The 17,582-nt window shown below is 50.2% G+C and overlaps 1 protein-coding gene across 1 annotated transcript in view; it reads right to left on the bottom strand.

The window, feature by feature from the left end:
* LOC135538401 (janus kinase and microtubule-interacting protein 3-like) overlaps positions 1 to 17,582 on the bottom strand; it is a 91,355-nt gene that overhangs the window by 43,738 nt on the left and 30,035 nt on the right. The window contains exon 5 of the mRNA XM_064964301.1: positions 15,143 to 15,361. Coding sequence (XP_064820373.1) covers positions 15,143 to 15,361 — 219 coding nt within the window. The remainder of the gene's footprint in view (positions 1 to 15,142; positions 15,362 to 17,582) is intronic.

Below are 17,582 nucleotides of genomic sequence, written 5' to 3'. Positions count from 1 at the left end.
TGGTGCTGGGTGGAGGAATAGACAGTAAAGGAAGGTGAGAGGACTGGTGCTGGGTGGAGGAATAGACAGTAAAGGAGGTGAGAGGACTGGTGCTGGGTGGAGGAATAGACAGTAAAGGAAGGTGAGAGGACTGGTGCTGGGTGGAGGAATAGACAGTAAAGGAGGTGAGAGGACTGGTGCTGGGTGGAGGAATAGACAGTAAAGGAAGGTTAGAGGACTGGTGCTGGGTGGAGGAATAGACAGTAAAGGAAGGTGAGAGGACTGGTGCTGGGTGGAGGAATAGACAGTAAAGGAAGGTGAGAGGACTGGTGCTGGGTGGAGGAATAGACAGTAAAGGAAGGTTAGAGGACTGGTGCTGGGTGGAGGAATAGACAGTAAAGGAGGTGAGAGGACTGGTGCTGGGTGGAGGAATAGACAGTAAAGGAGGTGAGAGGACTGGTGCTGGGTGGAGGAATAGACAGTAAAGGAGGTGAGAGGACTGGTGCTGGGTGGAGGAATAGACAGTAAAGGAAGGTGAGAGGACTGGTGCTGGGTGGAGGAATAGACAGTAAAGGAAGGAGGAATAGACAGTAAAGGAAGGTTAGAGGACTGGTGCTGGGTGGAGGAATAGACAGTAAAGGAAGGTGAGAGGACTGGTGCTGGGTGGAGGAATAGACAGTAAAGGAAGGAGGAATAGACAGTAAAGGAAGGAGAGGACTGGTGCTGGGTGGAGGAATAGACAGTAAAGGAAGGAGGAATAGACAGTAAAGGAAGATTAGAGGACTGGTGCTGGGTGGAGGAATAGACAGTAAAAGGGAGGTGAAAGGACTGGTGCTGGGTGGAGGAATAGACAGTAAAGGAAGGTTAGAGGACTGGTGCTGGGTGGAGGAATAGACAGTAAAGGGAGGTGAGAGGACTGGTGCTGGGTGGAGGAATAGACAGTAAAGGAGGTGAGAGGACTGGTGCTGGGTGGAGGAATAGACAGTAAATGAGGTGAGAGGACTGGTGCTGGGTGGAGGAATAGACAGTAAAGGAGGTGAGAGGACTGGTGCTGGGTGGAGGAATAGACAGTAAAGGAGGTGAGAGGACTGGTGCTGGGTGGAGGAATAGACAGTAAAGGAGGTGAGAGGACTGGTGCTGGGTGGAGGAATAGACAGTAAAGGAGGTGAGAGGACTGGTGCTGGGTGGAAGATTAGACAGTAAAGGAAGGAGGAATAGACAGTAAAGGAAGAAGGAATAGACAGTAAAGGAAGGTTAGAGGACTGGTGCTGGGTGGAGGAATAGACAGTAAAGGAAGGTTAGAGGACTGGTGCTGGGTGGAGGAATAGACAGTAAAGGAAGGTGAGAGGACTGGTGCTGGGTGGAGGAATAGACAGTAAAGGAAGGTTAGAGGACTGGTGCTGGGTGGAGGAATAGACAGTAAAGGAAGGTTAGAGGACTGGTGCTGGGTGGAGGAATAGACAGTAAAGGAAGGTGAGAGGACTGGTGCTGGGTGGAGGAATAGACAGTAAAGGAAGGTGAGAGGACTGGTGCTGGGTGGAGGAATAGACAGTAAAGGAGGTGAGAGGACTGGTGCTGGGTGGAGGAATAGACAGTAAAGGAAGGTAAGAGGTCTGGTGCTGGGTGGAGGAATAGACAGTAAAGGAAGGTGAGAGGACTGGTGCTGGGTGGAGGAATAGACAGTAAAGGAGGTGAGAGGACTGGTGCTGGGTGGAGGAATAGACAGTAAAGGAGGTGAGAGGACTGGTGCTGGGTGGAGGAATAGACAGTAAAGGAAGGTAAGAGGACTGGTGCTGGGTGGAGGAATAGACAGTAAAGGAAGGAGGAATAGACAGTAAAGGAAGGTGAGAGGACTGGTGCTGGGTGGAGTAATAGACAGTAAAGGGAGGTGAGAGGACTGGTGCTGGGTGGAGGAATAGACAGTAAAGGAAGGAGGAATAGACAGTAAAGGAAGGTGAGAGGACTGGTGCTGGGTGGAGGAATAGACAGTAAAGGAAGGAGGAATAGACAGTAAAGGAAGGTGAGAGGACTGGTGCTGGGTGGAGGAATAGACAGTAAAGGGAGGTGAAAGGACTGGTGCTGGGTGGAGGAATAGACAGTAAAGGAAGGTGAGAGGACTGGTGCTGGGTGGAGGAATAGACAGTAAAGGAAGGTTAGAGGACTGGTGCTGGGTGGAGGAATAGACAGTAAAGGAAGGTTAGAGGACTGGTGCTGGGTGGAGGAATAGACAGTAAAGGAAGGTTAGAGGACTGGTGCTGGGTGGAGGAATAGACAGTAAAGGAAGGTTAGAGGACTGGTGCTGGGTGGAGGAATAGACAGTAAAGGAAGGTTAGAGGACTGGTGCTGGGTGGAGGAATAGACAGTAAAGGGAGGTGAGAGGACTGGTGCTGGGTGGAGGAATAGACAGTAAAGGAAGGTGAGAGGACGGGTGCTGGGTGGAGGAATAGACAGTAAAGGAGGTGAGAGGACTGGTGCTGGGTGGAGGAATAGACAGTAAAGGAGGTGAGAGGACTGGTGCTGGGTGGAGGAATAGACAGTAAAGGAGGTGAGAGGACTGGTGCTGGGTGGAGGAATAGACAGTAAAGGGAGGTGAGAGGACTGGTGCTGGGTGGAGGAATAGACAGTAAAGGAGGTGAGAGGACTGGTGCTGGGTGGAGGAATAGACAGTAAAGGAAGGTGAGAGGACTGGTGCTGGGTGGAGGAATAGACAGTAAAGGGAGGTGAGAGGACTGGTGCTGGGTGGAGGAATAGACAGTAAAGGAGGTGAGAGGACTGGTGCTGGGTGGAGGAATAGACAGTAAAGGAAGGTGAGAGGACTGGTGCTGGGTGGAGGAATAGACAGTAAAGGAAGGTGAGAGGACTGGTGCTGGGTGGAGGAATAGACAGTAAAGGAGGTGAGAGGACTGGTGCTGGGTGGAGGAATAGACAGTAAAGGAAGGTTAGAGGACTGGTGCTGGGTGGAGGAATAGACAGTAAAGGAAGGTTAGAGGACTGGTGCTGGGTGGAGGAATAGACAGTAAAGGAAGGTTAGAGGACTGGTGCTGGGTGGAGGAATAGACAGTAAAGGAGGTGAGAGGACTGGTGCTGGGTGGAGGAATAGACAGTAAAGGAGGTGAGAGGACTGGTGCTGGGTGGAGGAATAGACAGTAAAGGAAGGTGAGAGGACTGGTGCTGGGTGGAGGAATAGACAGTAAAGGAAGGTGAGAGGACTGGTGCTGGGTGGTGGAATAGACAGTAAAGGAGGTGAGAGGACTGGTGCTGGGTGGAGGAATAGACAGTAAAGGAGGTGAGAGGACTGGTGCTGGGTGGAGGAATAGACAGTAAAGGAGGTGAGAGGACTGGTGCTGGGTGGAGGAATAGACAGTAAAGGAAGGTTAGAGGACTGGTGCTGGGTGGAGGAATAGACAGTAAAGGAAGGTGAGAGGACTGGTGCTGGGTGGAGGAATAGACAGTAAAGGAAGGTGAGAGGACTGGTGCTGGGTGGAGGAATAGACAGTAAAGGAAGGTTAGAGGACTGGTGCTGGGTGGAGGAATAGACAGTAAAGGAGGTGAGAGGACTGGTGCTGGGTGGAGGAATAGACAGTAAAGGAGGTGAGAGGACTGGTGCTGGGTGGAGGAATAGACAGTAAAGGAGGTGAGAGGACTGGTGCTGGGTGGAGGAATAGACAGTAAAGGAAGGTGAGAGGACTGGTGCTGGGTGGAGGAATAGACAGTAAAGGAAGGAGGAATAGACAGTAAAGGAAGGTTAGAGGACTGGTGCTGGGTGGAGGAATAGACAGTAAAGGAAGGTGAGAGGACTGGTGCTGGGTGGAGGAATAGACAGTAAAGGAAGGAGGAATAGACAGTAAAGGAAGGTTAGAGGACTGGTGCTGGGTGGAGGAATAGACAGTAAAGGAAGGAGGAATAGACAGTAAAGGAAGATTAGAGGACTGGTGCTGGGTGGAGGAATAGACAGTAAAGGGAGGTGAAAGGACTGGTGCTGGGTGGAGGAATAGACAGTAAAGGAAGGTTAGAGGACTGGTGCTGGGTGGAGGAATAGACAGTAAAGGGAGGTGAGAGGACTGGTGCTGGGTGGAGGAATAGACAGTAAAGGAGGTGAGAGGACTGGTGCTGGGTGGAGGAATAGACAGTAAATGAGGTGAGAGGACTGGTGCTGGGTGGAGGAATAGACAGTAAAGGAGGTGAGAGGACTGGTGCTGGGTGGAGGAATAGACAGTAAAGGAGGTGAGAGGACTGGTGCTGGGTGGAGGAATAGACAGTAAAGGAGGTGAGAGGACTGGTGCTGGGTGGAGGAATAGACAGTAAAGGAGGTGAGAGGACTGGTGCTGGGTGGAAGATTAGACAGTAAAGGAAGGAGGAATAGACAGTAAAGGAAGAAGGAATAGACAGTAAAGGAAGGTTAGAGGACTGGTGCTGGGTGGAGGAATAGACAGTAAAGGAAGGTTAGAGGACTGGTGCTGGGTGGAGGAATAGACAGTAAAGGAAGGTGAGAGGACTGGTGCTGGGTGGAGGAATAGACAGTAAAGGAAGGTTAGAGGACTGGTGCTGGGTGGAGGAATAGACAGTAAAGGAAGGTTAGAGGACTGGTGCTGGGTGGAGGAATAGACAGTAAAGGAAGGTGAGAGGACTGGTGCTGGGTGGAGGAATAGACAGTAAAGGAAGGTGAGAGGACTGGTGCTGGGTGGAGGAATAGACAGTAAAGGAGGTGAGAGGACTGGTGCTGGGTGGAGGAATAGACAGTAAAGGAAGGTAAGAGGTCTGGTGCTGGGTGGAGGAATAGACAGTAAAGGAAGGTGAGAGGACTGGTGCTGGGTGGAGGAATAGACAGTAAAGGAGGTGAGAGGACTGGTGCTGGGTGGAGGAATAGACAGTAAAGGAAGGTAAGAGGACTGGTGCTGGGTGGAGGAATAGACAGTAAAGGAAGGAGGAATAGACAGTAAAGGAAGGTGAGAGGACTGGTGCTGGGTGGAGTAATAGACAGTAAAGGGAGGTGAGAGGACTGGTGCTGGGTGGAGGAATAGACAGTAAAGGAAGGAGGAATAGACAGTAAAGGAAGGTGAGAGGACTGGTGCTGGGTGGAGGAATAGACAGTAAAGGAAGGAGGAATAGACAGTAAAGGAAGGTGAGAGGACTGGTGCTGGGTGGAGGAATAGACAGTAAAGGGAGGTGAAAGGACTGGTGCTGGGTGGAGGAATAGACAGTAAAGGAAGGTGAGAGGACTGGTGCTGGGTGGAGGAATAGACAGTAAAGGAAGGTTAGAGGACTGGTGCTGGGTGGAGGAATAGACAGTAAAGGAAGGTTAGAGGACTGGTGCTGGGTGGAGGAATAGACAGTAAAGGAAGGTTAGAGGACTGGTGCTGGGTGGAGGAATAGACAGTAAAGGAAGGTTAGAGGACTGGTGCTGGGTGGAGGAATAGACAGTAAAGGAAGGTTAGAGGACTGGTGCTGGGTGGAGGAATAGACAGTAAAGGAAGGTTAGAGGACTGGTGCTGGGTGTAGGAATAGACAGTAAAGGAAGGTGAGAGGACTGGTGCTGGGTGGAGGAATAGACAGTAAAGGAGGTGAGAGGACTGGTGCTGGGTGGAGGAATAGACAGTAAAGGAGGTGAGAGGACTGGTGCTGGGTGGAGGAATAGACAGTAAAGGAGGTGAGAGGACTGGTGCTGGGTGGAGGAATAGACAGTAAAGGAAGGTGAGAGGACTGGTGCTGGGTGGAGGAATAGACAGTAAAGGAGGTGAGAGGACTGGTGCTGGGTGGAGGAATAGACAGTAAAGGAAGGTTAGAGGACTGGTGCTGGGTGGAGGAATAGACAGTAAAGGAGGTTAGAGGACTGGTGCTGGGTGGAGGAATAGACAGTAAAGGAAGGTGAGAGGACTGGTGCTGGGTGGAGTAATAGACAGTAAAGGAGGTGAGAGGACTGGTGCTGGGTGGAGTAATAGACAGTAAAGGAGGTGAGAGGACTGGTGCTGGGTGGAGGAATAGACAGTAAAGGAAGGTGAGAGGACTGGTGCTGGGTGGAGGAATAGACAGTAAAGGAAGGTGAGAGGACTGGTGCTGGGTGGAGGAATAGACAGTAAAGGAGGTTAGAGGACTGGTGCTGGGTGGAGGAATAGACAGTAAAGGAAGGTGAGAGGACTGGTGCTGAGTGTAGGAATAGACAGTAAAGGAAGGTTAGAGGACTGGTGCTGGGTGGAGGAATAGACAGTAAAGGAAGGTGAGAGGACTGGTGCTGGGTGGAGGAATAGACAGTAAAGGGAGGTGAGAGGACTGGTGCTGGGTGGAGGAATAGACAGTACAGGAAGGAGGAATAGACAGTAAAGGAAGGTGAGAGGCCTGGTGCTGGGTGGAGGAATAGACAGTAAAGGAAGGTTAGAGGACTGGTGCTGGGTGGAGGAATAGACAGTAAAGGAAGGTGAGAGGACTGGTGCTGGGTGGAGGAATAGACAGTAAAGGAAGGTGAGAGGCCTGGTGCTGGGTGGAGGAATAGACAGTAAAGGAAGGTGAGAGGACTGGTGCTGGGTGGAGGAATAGACAGTAAAGGAAGGTTAGAGGACTGGTGCTGGGTGGAGGAATAGACAGTAAAGGAGGTGAGAGGACTGGTGCTGGGTGGAGGAATAGACAGTAAAGGGTGGAGGAATAGACAGTAAAGGAAGGTTAGAGGACTGGTGCTGGGTGGAGGAATAGACAGTAAAGGAAGGTTAGAGGACTGGTGCTGGGTGGAGGAATAGACAGTAAAGGAAGGTTAGAGGACTGGTGCTGGGTGGAGGAATAGACAGTAAAGGAAGGAGGAATAGACAGTAAAGGAGGTGAGAGGACTGGTGCTGGGTGGAGGAATAGACAGTAAAGGAAGGTTAGAGGACTGGTGCTGGGTGGAGGAATAGACAGTAAAGGAAGGTTAGAGGACTGGTGCTGGGTGGAGGAATAGATAGTAAAGGAAGGTGAGAGGACTGGTGCTGGGTGGAGGAATAGACAGTAAAGGAAGGTTAGAGGACTGGTGCTGGGTGGAGGAATAGACAGTAAAGGGAGGTGAGAGGACTGGCGCTGGGTGGAGGAATAGACAGTAAAGGAAGGTTAGAGGACTGGTGCTGGGTGGAGGAATAGACAGTAAAGGAAGGTGAGAGGACTGGTGCTGGGTGGAGGAATAGACAGTAAAGGAAGGTGAGAGGCCTGGTGCTGGGTGGAGGAATAGACAGTAAAGGGAGGTTAGAGGACTGGTGCTGGGTGGAGGAATAGACAGTAAAGGAAGGTTAGAGGACTGGTGCTGGGTGGAGGAATAGACAGTAAAGGAAGGTTAGAGGACTGGTGCTGGGTGGAGGAATAGACAGTAAAGGAGGTGAGAGGACTGGTGCTGGGTGGAGGAATAGACAGTAAAGGAAGGTGAGAGGACTGGTGCTGGGTGGAGGAATAGACAGTAAAGGAAGGTTAGAGGACTGGTGCTGGGTGGAGGAATAGACAGTAAAGGAAGGTTAGAGGACTGGTGCTGGGTGGAGGAATAGACAGTAAAGGGAGGTGAGAGGACTGGTGCTGGGTGGAGGAATAGACAGTAAAGGAAGGTGAGAGGACTGGTGCTGGGTGGATGAATAGACAGTAAAGGAAGGTGAGAGGACTGGTGCTGGGTGGAGGAATAGACAGTAAAGGAAGGTTAGAGGACTGGTGCTGGGTGGAGGAATAGACAGTAAAGGAAGGTGAGAGGACTGGTGCTGGGTGGAGGAATAGACAGTAAAGGAAGGTTAGAGGACTGGTGCTGGGTGGAGGAATAGACAGTAAAGGAAGGTGAGAGGACTGGTGCTGGGTGGAGGAATAGACAGTAAAGGAAGGTTAGAGGACTGGTGCTGGGTGGAGGAATAGACAGTAAAGGAAGGTTAGAGGACTGGTGCTGGGTGGAGGAATAGACAGTAAAGGAAGGTTAGAGGACTGGTGCTGGGTGGAGGAATAGACAGTAAAGGAAGGTGAGAGGACTGGTGCTGGGTGGAGGAATAGACAGTAAAGGAGGTTAGAGGACTGGTGCTGGGTGGAGGAATAGACAGTAAAGGAGGTGAGAGGACTGGTGCTGGGTGGAGGAATAGACAGTAAAGGAAGGTTAGAGGACTGGTGCTGGGTGGAGGAATAGACAGTAAAGGAAGGTGAGAGGACTGGTGCTGGGTGGAGGAATAGACAGTAAAGGAAGGTTAGAGGACTGGTGCTGGGTGGAGGAATAGACAGTAAAGGGAGGTGAGAGGACTGGTGCTGGGTGGAGGAATAGACAGTAAAGGAAGGTGAGAGGACTGGTGCTGGGTGGAGGAATAGACAGTAAAGGAGGTGAGAGGACTGGTGCTGGGTGGAGGAATAGACAGTAAAGGAAGGTTAGAGGACTGGTGCTGGGTGGAGGAATAGACAGTAAAGGAGGTGAGAGGACTGGTGCTGGGTGGAGGAATAGACAGTAAAGGAGGTGAGAGGACTGGTGCTGGGTGGAGGAATAGACAGTAAAGGAGGTTAGAGGACTGGTGCTGGGTGGAGGAATAGACAGTAAAGGAGGTGAGAGGACTGGTGCTGGGTGGAGGAATAGACAGTAAAGGAAGGTTAGAGGACTGGTGCTGGGTGGAGGAATAGACAGTAAAGGAAGGTGAGAGGACTGGTGCTGGGTGGAGGAATAGACAGTAAAGGAAGGTTAGAGGACTGGTGCTGGGTGGAGGAATAGACAGTAAAGGGAGGTGAGAGGACTGGTGCTGGGTGGAGGAATAGACAGTAAAGGAAGGTGAGAGGACTGGTGCTGGGTGGAGGAATAGACAGTAAAGGAGGTGAGAGGACTGGTGCTGGGTGGAGGAATAGACAGTAAAGGAAGGTTAGAGGACTGGTGCTGGGTGGAGGAATAGACAGTAAAGGAGGTGAGAGGACTGGTGCTGGGTGGAGGAATAGACAGTAAAGGAAGGTTAGAGGACTGGTGCTGGGTGGAGGAATAGACAGTAAAGGAAGGTTAGAGGACTGGTGCTGGGTGGAGGAATAGACAGTAAAGGAAGGTTAGAGGACTGGTGCTGGGTGGAGGAATAGACAGTAAAGGAAGGTTAGAGGACTGGTGCTGGGTGGAGGAATAGACAGTAAAGGAAGGTTAGAGGACTGGTGCTGGGTGGAGGAATAGACAGTAAAGGAAGGTGAGAGGACTGGTGCTGGGTGGAGGAATAGACAGTAAAGGAAGGTGAGAGGACTGGTGCTGGGTGGAGGAATAGACAGTAAAGGAAGGTTAGAGGACTGGTGCTGGGTGGAGGAATAGACAGTAAAGGAAGGTTAGAGGACTGGTGCTGGGTGGAGGAATAGACAGTAAAGGAAGGTTAGAGGACTGGTGCTGGGTGGAGGAATAGACAGTAAAGGAAGGTGAGAGGACTGGTGCTGGGTGGAGGAATAGACAGTAAAGGAAGGTTAGAGGACTGGTGCTGGGTGGAGGAATAGACAGTAAAGGAAGGTGAGAGGACTGGTGCTGGGTGGAGGAATAGACAGTAAAGGAAGGTGAGAGGACTGGTGCTGGGTGGAGGAATAGACAGTAAAGGAGGTGAGAGGACTGGTGCTGGGTGGAGGAATAGACAGTAAAGGAAGGTTAGAGGACTGGTGCTGGGTGGAGGAATAGACAGTAAAGGAAGGTTAGAGGACTGGTGCTGGGTGGAGGAATAGACAGTAAAGGAAGGTGAGAGGACTGGTGCTGGGTGGAGGAATAGACAGTAAAGGAAGGTTAGAGGACTGGTGCTGGGTGGAGGAATAGACAGTAAAGGAAGGTGAGAGGACTGGTGCTGGGTGGAGGAATAGACAGTAAAGGAAGGTGAGAGGACTGGTGCTGGGTGGAGGAATAGACAGTAAAGGAAGGTGAGAGGACTGGTGCTGGGTGGAGGAATAGACAGTAAAGGAAGGTGAGAGGACTGGTGCTGGGTGGAGGAATAGACAGTAAAGGAAGGTTAGAGGACTGGTGCTGGGTGGAGGATTAGACAGTAAAGGAAGGTGAGAGGACTGGTGCTGGGTGGAGGAATAGACAGTAAAGGAGGTGAGAGGACTGGTGCTGGGTGGAGGAATAGACAGTAAAGGAAGGAGGAATAGACAGTAAAGGAAGGTTAGAGGACTGGTGCTGGGTGGAGGAATAGACAGTAAAGGAAGGTTAGAGGACTGGTGCTGGGTGGAGGAATAGACAGTAAAGGAAGGTTAGAGGACTGGTGCTGGGTGGAGGATTAGACAGTAAAGGAAGGTGAGAGGACTGGTGCTGGGTGGAGGAATAGACAGTAAAGGAGGTGAGAGGACTGGTGCTGGGTGGAGGATTAGACAGTAAAGGAGGTGAGAGGACTGGTGCTGGGTGGAGGAATAGACAGTAAAGGAAGGTTAGAGGACTGGTGCTGGGTGGAGGAATAGACAGTACAGGAAGGTTAGAGGACTGGTGCTGGGTGGAGGAATAGACAGTACAGGAAGGTTAGAGGACTGGTGCTGGGTGGAGGAATAGACAGTACAGGAAGGTTAGAGGACTGGTGCTGGGTGGAGGAATAGACAGTAAAGGAGGTGAGAGGACTGGTGCTGGGTGGAGGAATAGACAGTAAAGGAGGTTAGAGGACTGGTGCTGGGTGGAGGAATAGACAGTAAAGGAGGTTAGAGGACTGGTGCTGGGTGGAGGAATAGACAGTAAAGGAGGTTAGAGGACTGGTGCTGGGTGGAGGAATAGACAGTAAAGGAAGGTGAGAGGACTGGTGCTGGGTGGAGGAATAGACAGTAAAGGAAGGTGAGAGGACTGGTGCTGGGTGGAGGAATAGACAGTAAAGGAAGGTGAGAGGACTGGTGCTGGGTGGAGGAATAGACAGTAAAGGAAGGTGAGAGGACTGGTGCTGGGTGGAGGAATAGACAGTAAAGGAAGGTGAGAGGACTGGTGCTGGGTGGAGGAATAGACAGTAAAGGAAGGTGAGAGGACTGGTGCTGGGTGTAGGAATAGACAGTAAAGGAAGGTGAGAGGACTGGTGCTGGGTGGAGGAATAGACAGTAAAGGAAGGTTAGAGGACTGGTGCTGGGTGGAGGAATAGACAGTAAAGGAAGGTTAGAGGACTGGTGCTGGGTGGAGGAATAGACAGTAAAGGAAGGTTAGAGGACTGGTGCTGGGTGGAGGAATAGACAGTAAAGGAAGGTGAGAGGACTGGTGCTGGGTGGAGGAATAGACAGTAAAGGAAGGTTAGAGGACTGGTGCTGGGTGGAGGAATAGACAGTAAAGGAAGGTTAGAGGACTGGTGCTGGGTGGAGGAATAGACAGTAAAGGAAGGTGAGAGGACTGGTGCTGGGTGGAGGAATAGACAGTAAAGGAAGGTTAGAGGACTGGTGCTGGGTGGAGGAATAGACAGTAAAGGAAGGTTAGAGGACTGGTGCTGGGTGGAGGAATAGACAGTAAAGGAAGGTGAGAGGACTGGTGCTGGGTGGAGGAATAGACAGTAAAGGAAGGTTAGAGGACTGGTGCTGGGTGGAGGAATAGACAGTAAAGGAAGGTTAGAGGACTGGTGCTGGGTGGAGGAATAGACAGTAAAGGAAGGTGAGAGGACTGGTGCTGGGTGGAGGAATAGACAGTAAAGGAAGGTGAGAGGACTGGTGCTGGGTGGAGGAATAGACAGTAAAGGAGGTTAGAGGACTGGTGCTGGGTGGAGGAATAGACAGTAAAGGGTGGAGGAATAGACAGTAAAGGGAGGTGAGAGGACTGGTGCTGGGTGGAGGAATAGACAGTAAAGGGTGGAGGAATAGACAGTAAAGGAAGGTTAGAGGACTGGTGCTGGGTGGAGGAATAGACAGTAAAGGAGGTTAGAGGACTGGTGCTGGGTGGAGGAATAGACAGTAAAGGAAGGTTAGAGGACTGGTGCTGGGTGGAGGAATAGACAGTAAAGGAGGTGAGAGGACTGGTGCTGTGTGGAGGAATAGACAGTAAAGGAGGTGAGAGGACTGGTGCTGGGTGGAGGAATAGACAGTAAAGGAAGGTGAGAGGACTGGTGCTGGGTGGAGGAATAGACAGTAAAGGAAGGTGAGAGGACTGGTGCTGGGTGGAGGAATAGACAGTAAAGGAAGGGGAGAGGACTGGTGCTGGGTGGAGGATTAGACAGTAAAGGAAGGTTAGAGGACTGGTGCTGGGTGGAGGAATAGACAGTAAAGGAAGGTTAGAGGACTGGTGCTGGGTGGAGGAATAGACAGTAAAGGAGGTTAGAGGACTGGTGCTGGGTGGAGGAATAGACAGTAAAGGAGGTTAGAGGACTGGTGCTGGGTGGAGGAATAGACAGTAAAGGAAGGTGAGAGGACTGGTGCTGGGTGGAGGAATAGACAGTAAAGGAGGTGAGAGGACTGGTGCTGGGTGGAGGAATAGACAGTAAAGGAAGGTTAGAGGACTGGTGCTGGGTGGAGGAATAGACAGTAAAGGGAGGTGAGAGGACTGGTGCTGGGTGGAGGAATAGACAGTAAAGGAAGGTTAGAGGACTGGTGCTGGGTGGAGGAATAGACAGTAAAGGAGGTGAGAGGACTGGTGCTGGGTGGAGGAATAGACAGTAAAGGAAGGTTAGAGGACTGGTGCTGGGTGGAGGAATAGACAGTAAAGGAAGGAGAGAGGACTGGTGCTGGGTGGAGGAATAGACAGTAAAGGAAGGTGAGAGGACTGGTGCTGGGTGGAGGAATAGACAGTAAAGGAAGGTGAGAGGACTGATGCTGGGTGGAGGAATAGGCAGTAAAGGAAGGAGGAATAGACAGTAAAGGAAGGTTAGAGGACTGGTGCTGGGTGGAGGAATAGACAGTAAAGGAAGGTGAGAGGACTGGTGCTGGGTGGAGGAATAGACAGTAAAGGAAGGTTAGAGGACTGGTGCTGGGTGGAGGAATAGACAGTAAAGGAAGGTTAGAGGACTGGTGCTGGGTGGAGGAATAGACAGTAAAGGAAGGTGAGAGGACTGGTGCTGGGTGGAGGAATAGACAGTAAAGGAGGTTAGAGGACTGGTGCTGGGTGGAGGAATAGACAGTAAAGGGAGGTTAGAGGACTGGTGCTGGGTGGAGGAATAGACAGTAAAGGAAGGTGAGAGGACTGGTGCTGGGTGGAGGAATAGACAGTAAAGGGAGGTTAGAGGACTGGTGCTGGGTGGAGGAATAGACAGTAAAGGGAGGTGAGAGGACTGGTGCTGGGTGGAGGAATAGACAGTAAAGGAAGGTTAGAGGACTGGTGCTGGGTGGAGGAATAGACAGTAAAGGAAGGTTAGAGGACTGGTGCTGGGTGGAGGAATAGACAGTAAAGGGAGGTTAGAGGACTGGTGCTGGGTGGAGGAATAGACAGTAAAGGAAGGTTAGAGGACTGGTGCTGGGTGGAGGAATAGACAGTAAAGGAAGGTTAGAGGACTGGTGCTGGGTGGAGGAATAGACAGTAAAGGAAGGTTAGAGGACTGGTGCTGGGTGGAGGAATAGACAGTAAAGGAAGGTTAGAGGACTGGTGCTGGGTGGAGGAATAGACAGTAAAGGAAGGTTAGAGGACTGGTGCTGGGTGGAGGAATAGACAGTAAAGGAAGGTTAGAGGACTGGTGCTGGGTGGAGGAATAGACAGTAAAGGAAGGTTAGAGGACTGGTGCTGGGTGGAGGAATAGACAGTAAAGGAAGGTTAGAGGACTGGTGCTGGGTGGAGGAATAGACAGTAAAGGAAGGTGAGAGGACTGGTGCTGGGTGGAGGAATAGACAGTAAAGGAAGGTTAGAGGACTGGTGCTGGGTGGAGGAATAGACAGTAAAGGAAGGTGAGAGGACTGGTGCTGGGTGGAGGAATAGACAGTAAAGGAAGGTTAGAGGACTGGTGCTGGGTGGAGGAATAGACAGTAAAGGAAGGTGAGAGGACTGGTGCTGGGTGGAGGAATAGACAGTAAAGGAAGGTTAGAGGACTGGTGCTGGGTGGAGGAATAGACAGTAAAGGAGGTGAGAGGACTGGTGCTGGGTGGAGGAATAGACAGTAAAGGAAGGTGAGAGGACTGGTGCTGGGTGGAGGAATAGACAGTAAAGGAAGGTTAGAGGACTGGTGCTGGGTGGAGGAATAGACAGTAAAGGAAGGTTAGAGGACTGGTGCTGGGTGGAGGAATAGACAGTAAAGGAAGGTTAGAGGACTGGTGCTGGGTGGAGGAATAGACAGTAAAGGAAGGTTAGAGGACTGGTGCTGGGTGGAGGAATAGACAGTAAAGGAGGTGAGAGGACTGGTGCTGGGTGGAGGAATAGACAGTAAAGGAAGGTGAGAGGACTGGTGCTGGGTGGAGGAATAGACAGTAAAGGAAGGTTAGAGGACTGGTGCTGGGTGGAGGAATAGACAGTAAAGGAAGGTTAGAGGACTGGTGCTGGGTGGAGTAATAGACAGTAAAGGAAGGTTAGAGGACTGGTGCTGGGTGGAGGAATAGACAGTAAAGGAAGGTTAGAGGACTGGTGCTGGGTGGAGGAATAGACAGTAAAGGAGGTGAGAGGACTGGTGCTGGGTGGAGGAATAGACAGTAAAGGAAGGTGAGAGGACTGGTGCTGGGTGGAGGAATAGACAGTAAAGGAAGGTTAGAGGACTGGTGCTGGGTGGAGTAATAGACAGTAAAGGAAGGTGAGAGGACTGGTGCTGGGTGGAGGAATAGACAGTAAAGGAAGGTGAGAGGACTGGTGCTGGGTGGAGGAATAGACAGTAAAGGAAGGTTAGAGGACTGGTGCTGGGTGGAGGAATAGACAGTAAAGGAAGGAGAGAGGACTGGCGCTGGGTGGAGGAATAGACAGTAAAGGAAGGTTAGAGGACTGGCGCTGGGTGGAGGAATAGACAGTAAAGGAAGGAGAGAGGACTGGCGCTGGGTGGAGGAATAGACAGTAAAGGAAGGAGAGAGGACTGGTGCTGGGTGGAGGAATAGACAGTAAAGGAAGGTTAGAGGACTGGTGCTGGGTGGAGGAATAGAGAAAATCTAGGCTCAGCCATGGCAGATCTCTAGACTCCATTTAAGCGTCTAGAAACAGATAAAGAAGGTGAAGCACAAAGAGAGCAAAATAAACACGTTAGCTAGATTTAAAGTTGCAGAGGCAACAAAGGGCCTTGCGTTTGTGGAGGTAGGTCTATAGATAGCTTGCATTACGTACACAGCAGTGAGAGGCTAGATGGAGGGGTAGCCTGCATTATGCAGTAGTGAGAGGCGAGATGGAGGGAGAGAGATTGCTTACGAGGCTCTCTGAGGTGTCTCCTGCACCACTGGGGTAAGGAGCATCTCGTTTGGGGCTGTGGAGGTGTCCTCCTGCCCCAGCCTCCCTGCTTCTGATCTGGGCTAGCTGCTCATCCACAGCCTCCTTCTGCAGCTGGAGCCTCTGAGTGTGTCCAGCCTGAACACCCAGCTCCTTCCCCAGCACACAGCATGCTCTGTCTTTTACCTTAATCTCATCCATCTACAGAGCAGAGCAGAACAGAGGAGAACAGAGGAGAACAGAACAGAGGAGAACAGAGGAGAACAGAGGAGAGGAGAACACAGGAGTGGAGAACAGAAGAGAACACAGGAGAGGAGAACAGAACATAGGAGAACAGAGGAGTGGTGAACAAAGGAAAGGAGAACAGAAGAGATCAGAGGAGAACAGAACAGAGGAGATGAGAGTAGAACAGAACAGAACAGAGGAAAGTAGAACAGAACAGAACAGAAAAGAACAGAGGAGAGGAGAACTGAACAGAACAGAGGAGAACAGAACAGAACACAAGAGAAAAGAACAGAACAGAACAGAGGAGAGGAGAGTAGAACAGAACAGAACAGAGGGGAGTAGAACAGAACACAGAAGAGGAGAACAGAACAAAAGATAACAGAACAGAGGAGAACAGAACAGAGGAGAACAGAACAGAATAGAACAGAGGAGAACAGAGGAGAACCAAACAGAGGAGAACAGAACAGAGGAGAGGAGAGAAGAAAAGAACAGAGGAGAACAGAGGAGAACAGAACAGAGGAGAACAGAACAGAGGAGAACAGAACAGAGGAGAGGAGAGGAGAGTAGAACAGAACAGAGGAGAACAGAACAGAGGAGAACAGAACAGAGGAGAACAAAAAATAACCGAACAGAGGAGAACAGAGGAAAGGAGAACAGAAGAGGAGAACAGAACAGAGGAGAACCGAACAGAGGAGAACCGAACAGAGGAGAACAGAACAGAGGAGAACAAAATAGAGGAGAACAGAACAGAGGAGAGCAGAACAGAGGAGAACAAAATAGAGGAGAACCGAACAGAACAGAGGAGAACAGAACAGAGGAGAACAGAACAGAGAAGAACAGTCGAGCATGAGTGTGCATGCATATAAGTCACACACACACACAGAGCCACATCATGCACACACACAATAGACTACTGTTCTGTTCAGCTGTCACCATGAAAAAAGGTTGGCAAGACCAGCCACAAGCCCCGCCCTGTTTGATTGGCCATTCAGAGAACAGGAGCTTCCTTGGTGCATCCTGTAGCCATGTTAACTAAACATTAGAAACACAATAAGATCCCCCACAGATCTACTGTTTCTTTCCTGTAATCAACACTTCATTTTACAGATCACACTTGTGTTGCCTGGCAGCATCAACAGTCTAGGGTCATATTCAACGAGACCACAACAAACCAATCTCAGTGAAATGATATGAAATAGTTCTGGTAATGTCCTGGGAAAAGCAGACATGACTCAGCTCTAATGGATATCTGCAATTCAGCATGCTTCTATTCACAACAGTCCCAACAAAGCGAGCATTTAGCTACATAACAAATCAACCTGTCAGGAAGCCAACAGAGAAACTCACTAAATAAAAGGAAATATAGGTAATATAAACGAGGGGAAACCAGTACATGAGACTGTTGTTCTGTTATAAACGAGGGGAAACCTGTACATGAGAGTGTTGTTCTGTTATAAACTAGGAGAAACCTGTACATGAGACTGCTGTTAGGTTATAAACTAGGGGAAACCTGTACATGAGACTGTTGTTCTGTTATAAACTAGGGGAAACCTGTACATGAGACTGTTGTTAGGTTATAAACTAGGGGAAACCTGTACATGAGACTGTTGTTCTGTTATAAACGAGTGGAAACCTGTACATGAGACTGTTGTTAGGTTATAAACGAGGGGAAACCTGTACATGAGACTGTTGTTCTGTTATAAACTAGGGGAAACCTGTACATGAGACTGTTGTTCTGTTATAAACTAGGGGAAACCTGTACATGAGACTGTTGTTCTGTTATAAACGAGGGGAAACCTGTACATGAGGCTGTTGTTAGGTTATAAACTAGGGGAAACCTGTACATGAGACTGTTGTTCTGTTATAAACTAGGGGAAACCTGTACATGAGACTGTTGTTCTGTTATAAACTAGGGGAAACCTGTACATGAGACTGTTGTTCTGTTATAAACTAGGGGAAACCTGTACATGAGACTGTTGTTCTGTTATAAACTAGGGGAAACCTGTACATTAGACTGTTGTTCTGTTATAAACTAGGGAAACCTGTACATGAGACTGTTGTTCTGTTATAAACTAGGGGAAACCTGTACATGAGACGGTTGTTCTGTTATAAACTAGGGGAAACCTGTACATGAGACTGTTGTTCTGTTATAAACTAGGGGAAACCTGTACATGAGACTGGTGTTCTGTTATAAACT

The sequence above is a fragment of the Oncorhynchus masou genome, unplaced genomic scaffold, assembly GCF_036934945.1.
Source record: "Oncorhynchus masou masou isolate Uvic2021 unplaced genomic scaffold, UVic_Omas_1.1 unplaced_scaffold_952, whole genome shotgun sequence".
In the NCBI taxonomy this organism is placed as follows: domain Eukaryota; kingdom Metazoa; phylum Chordata; class Actinopteri; order Salmoniformes; family Salmonidae; genus Oncorhynchus; species Oncorhynchus masou.
This window is presented reverse-complemented; position numbering and strand designations above follow the sequence as displayed.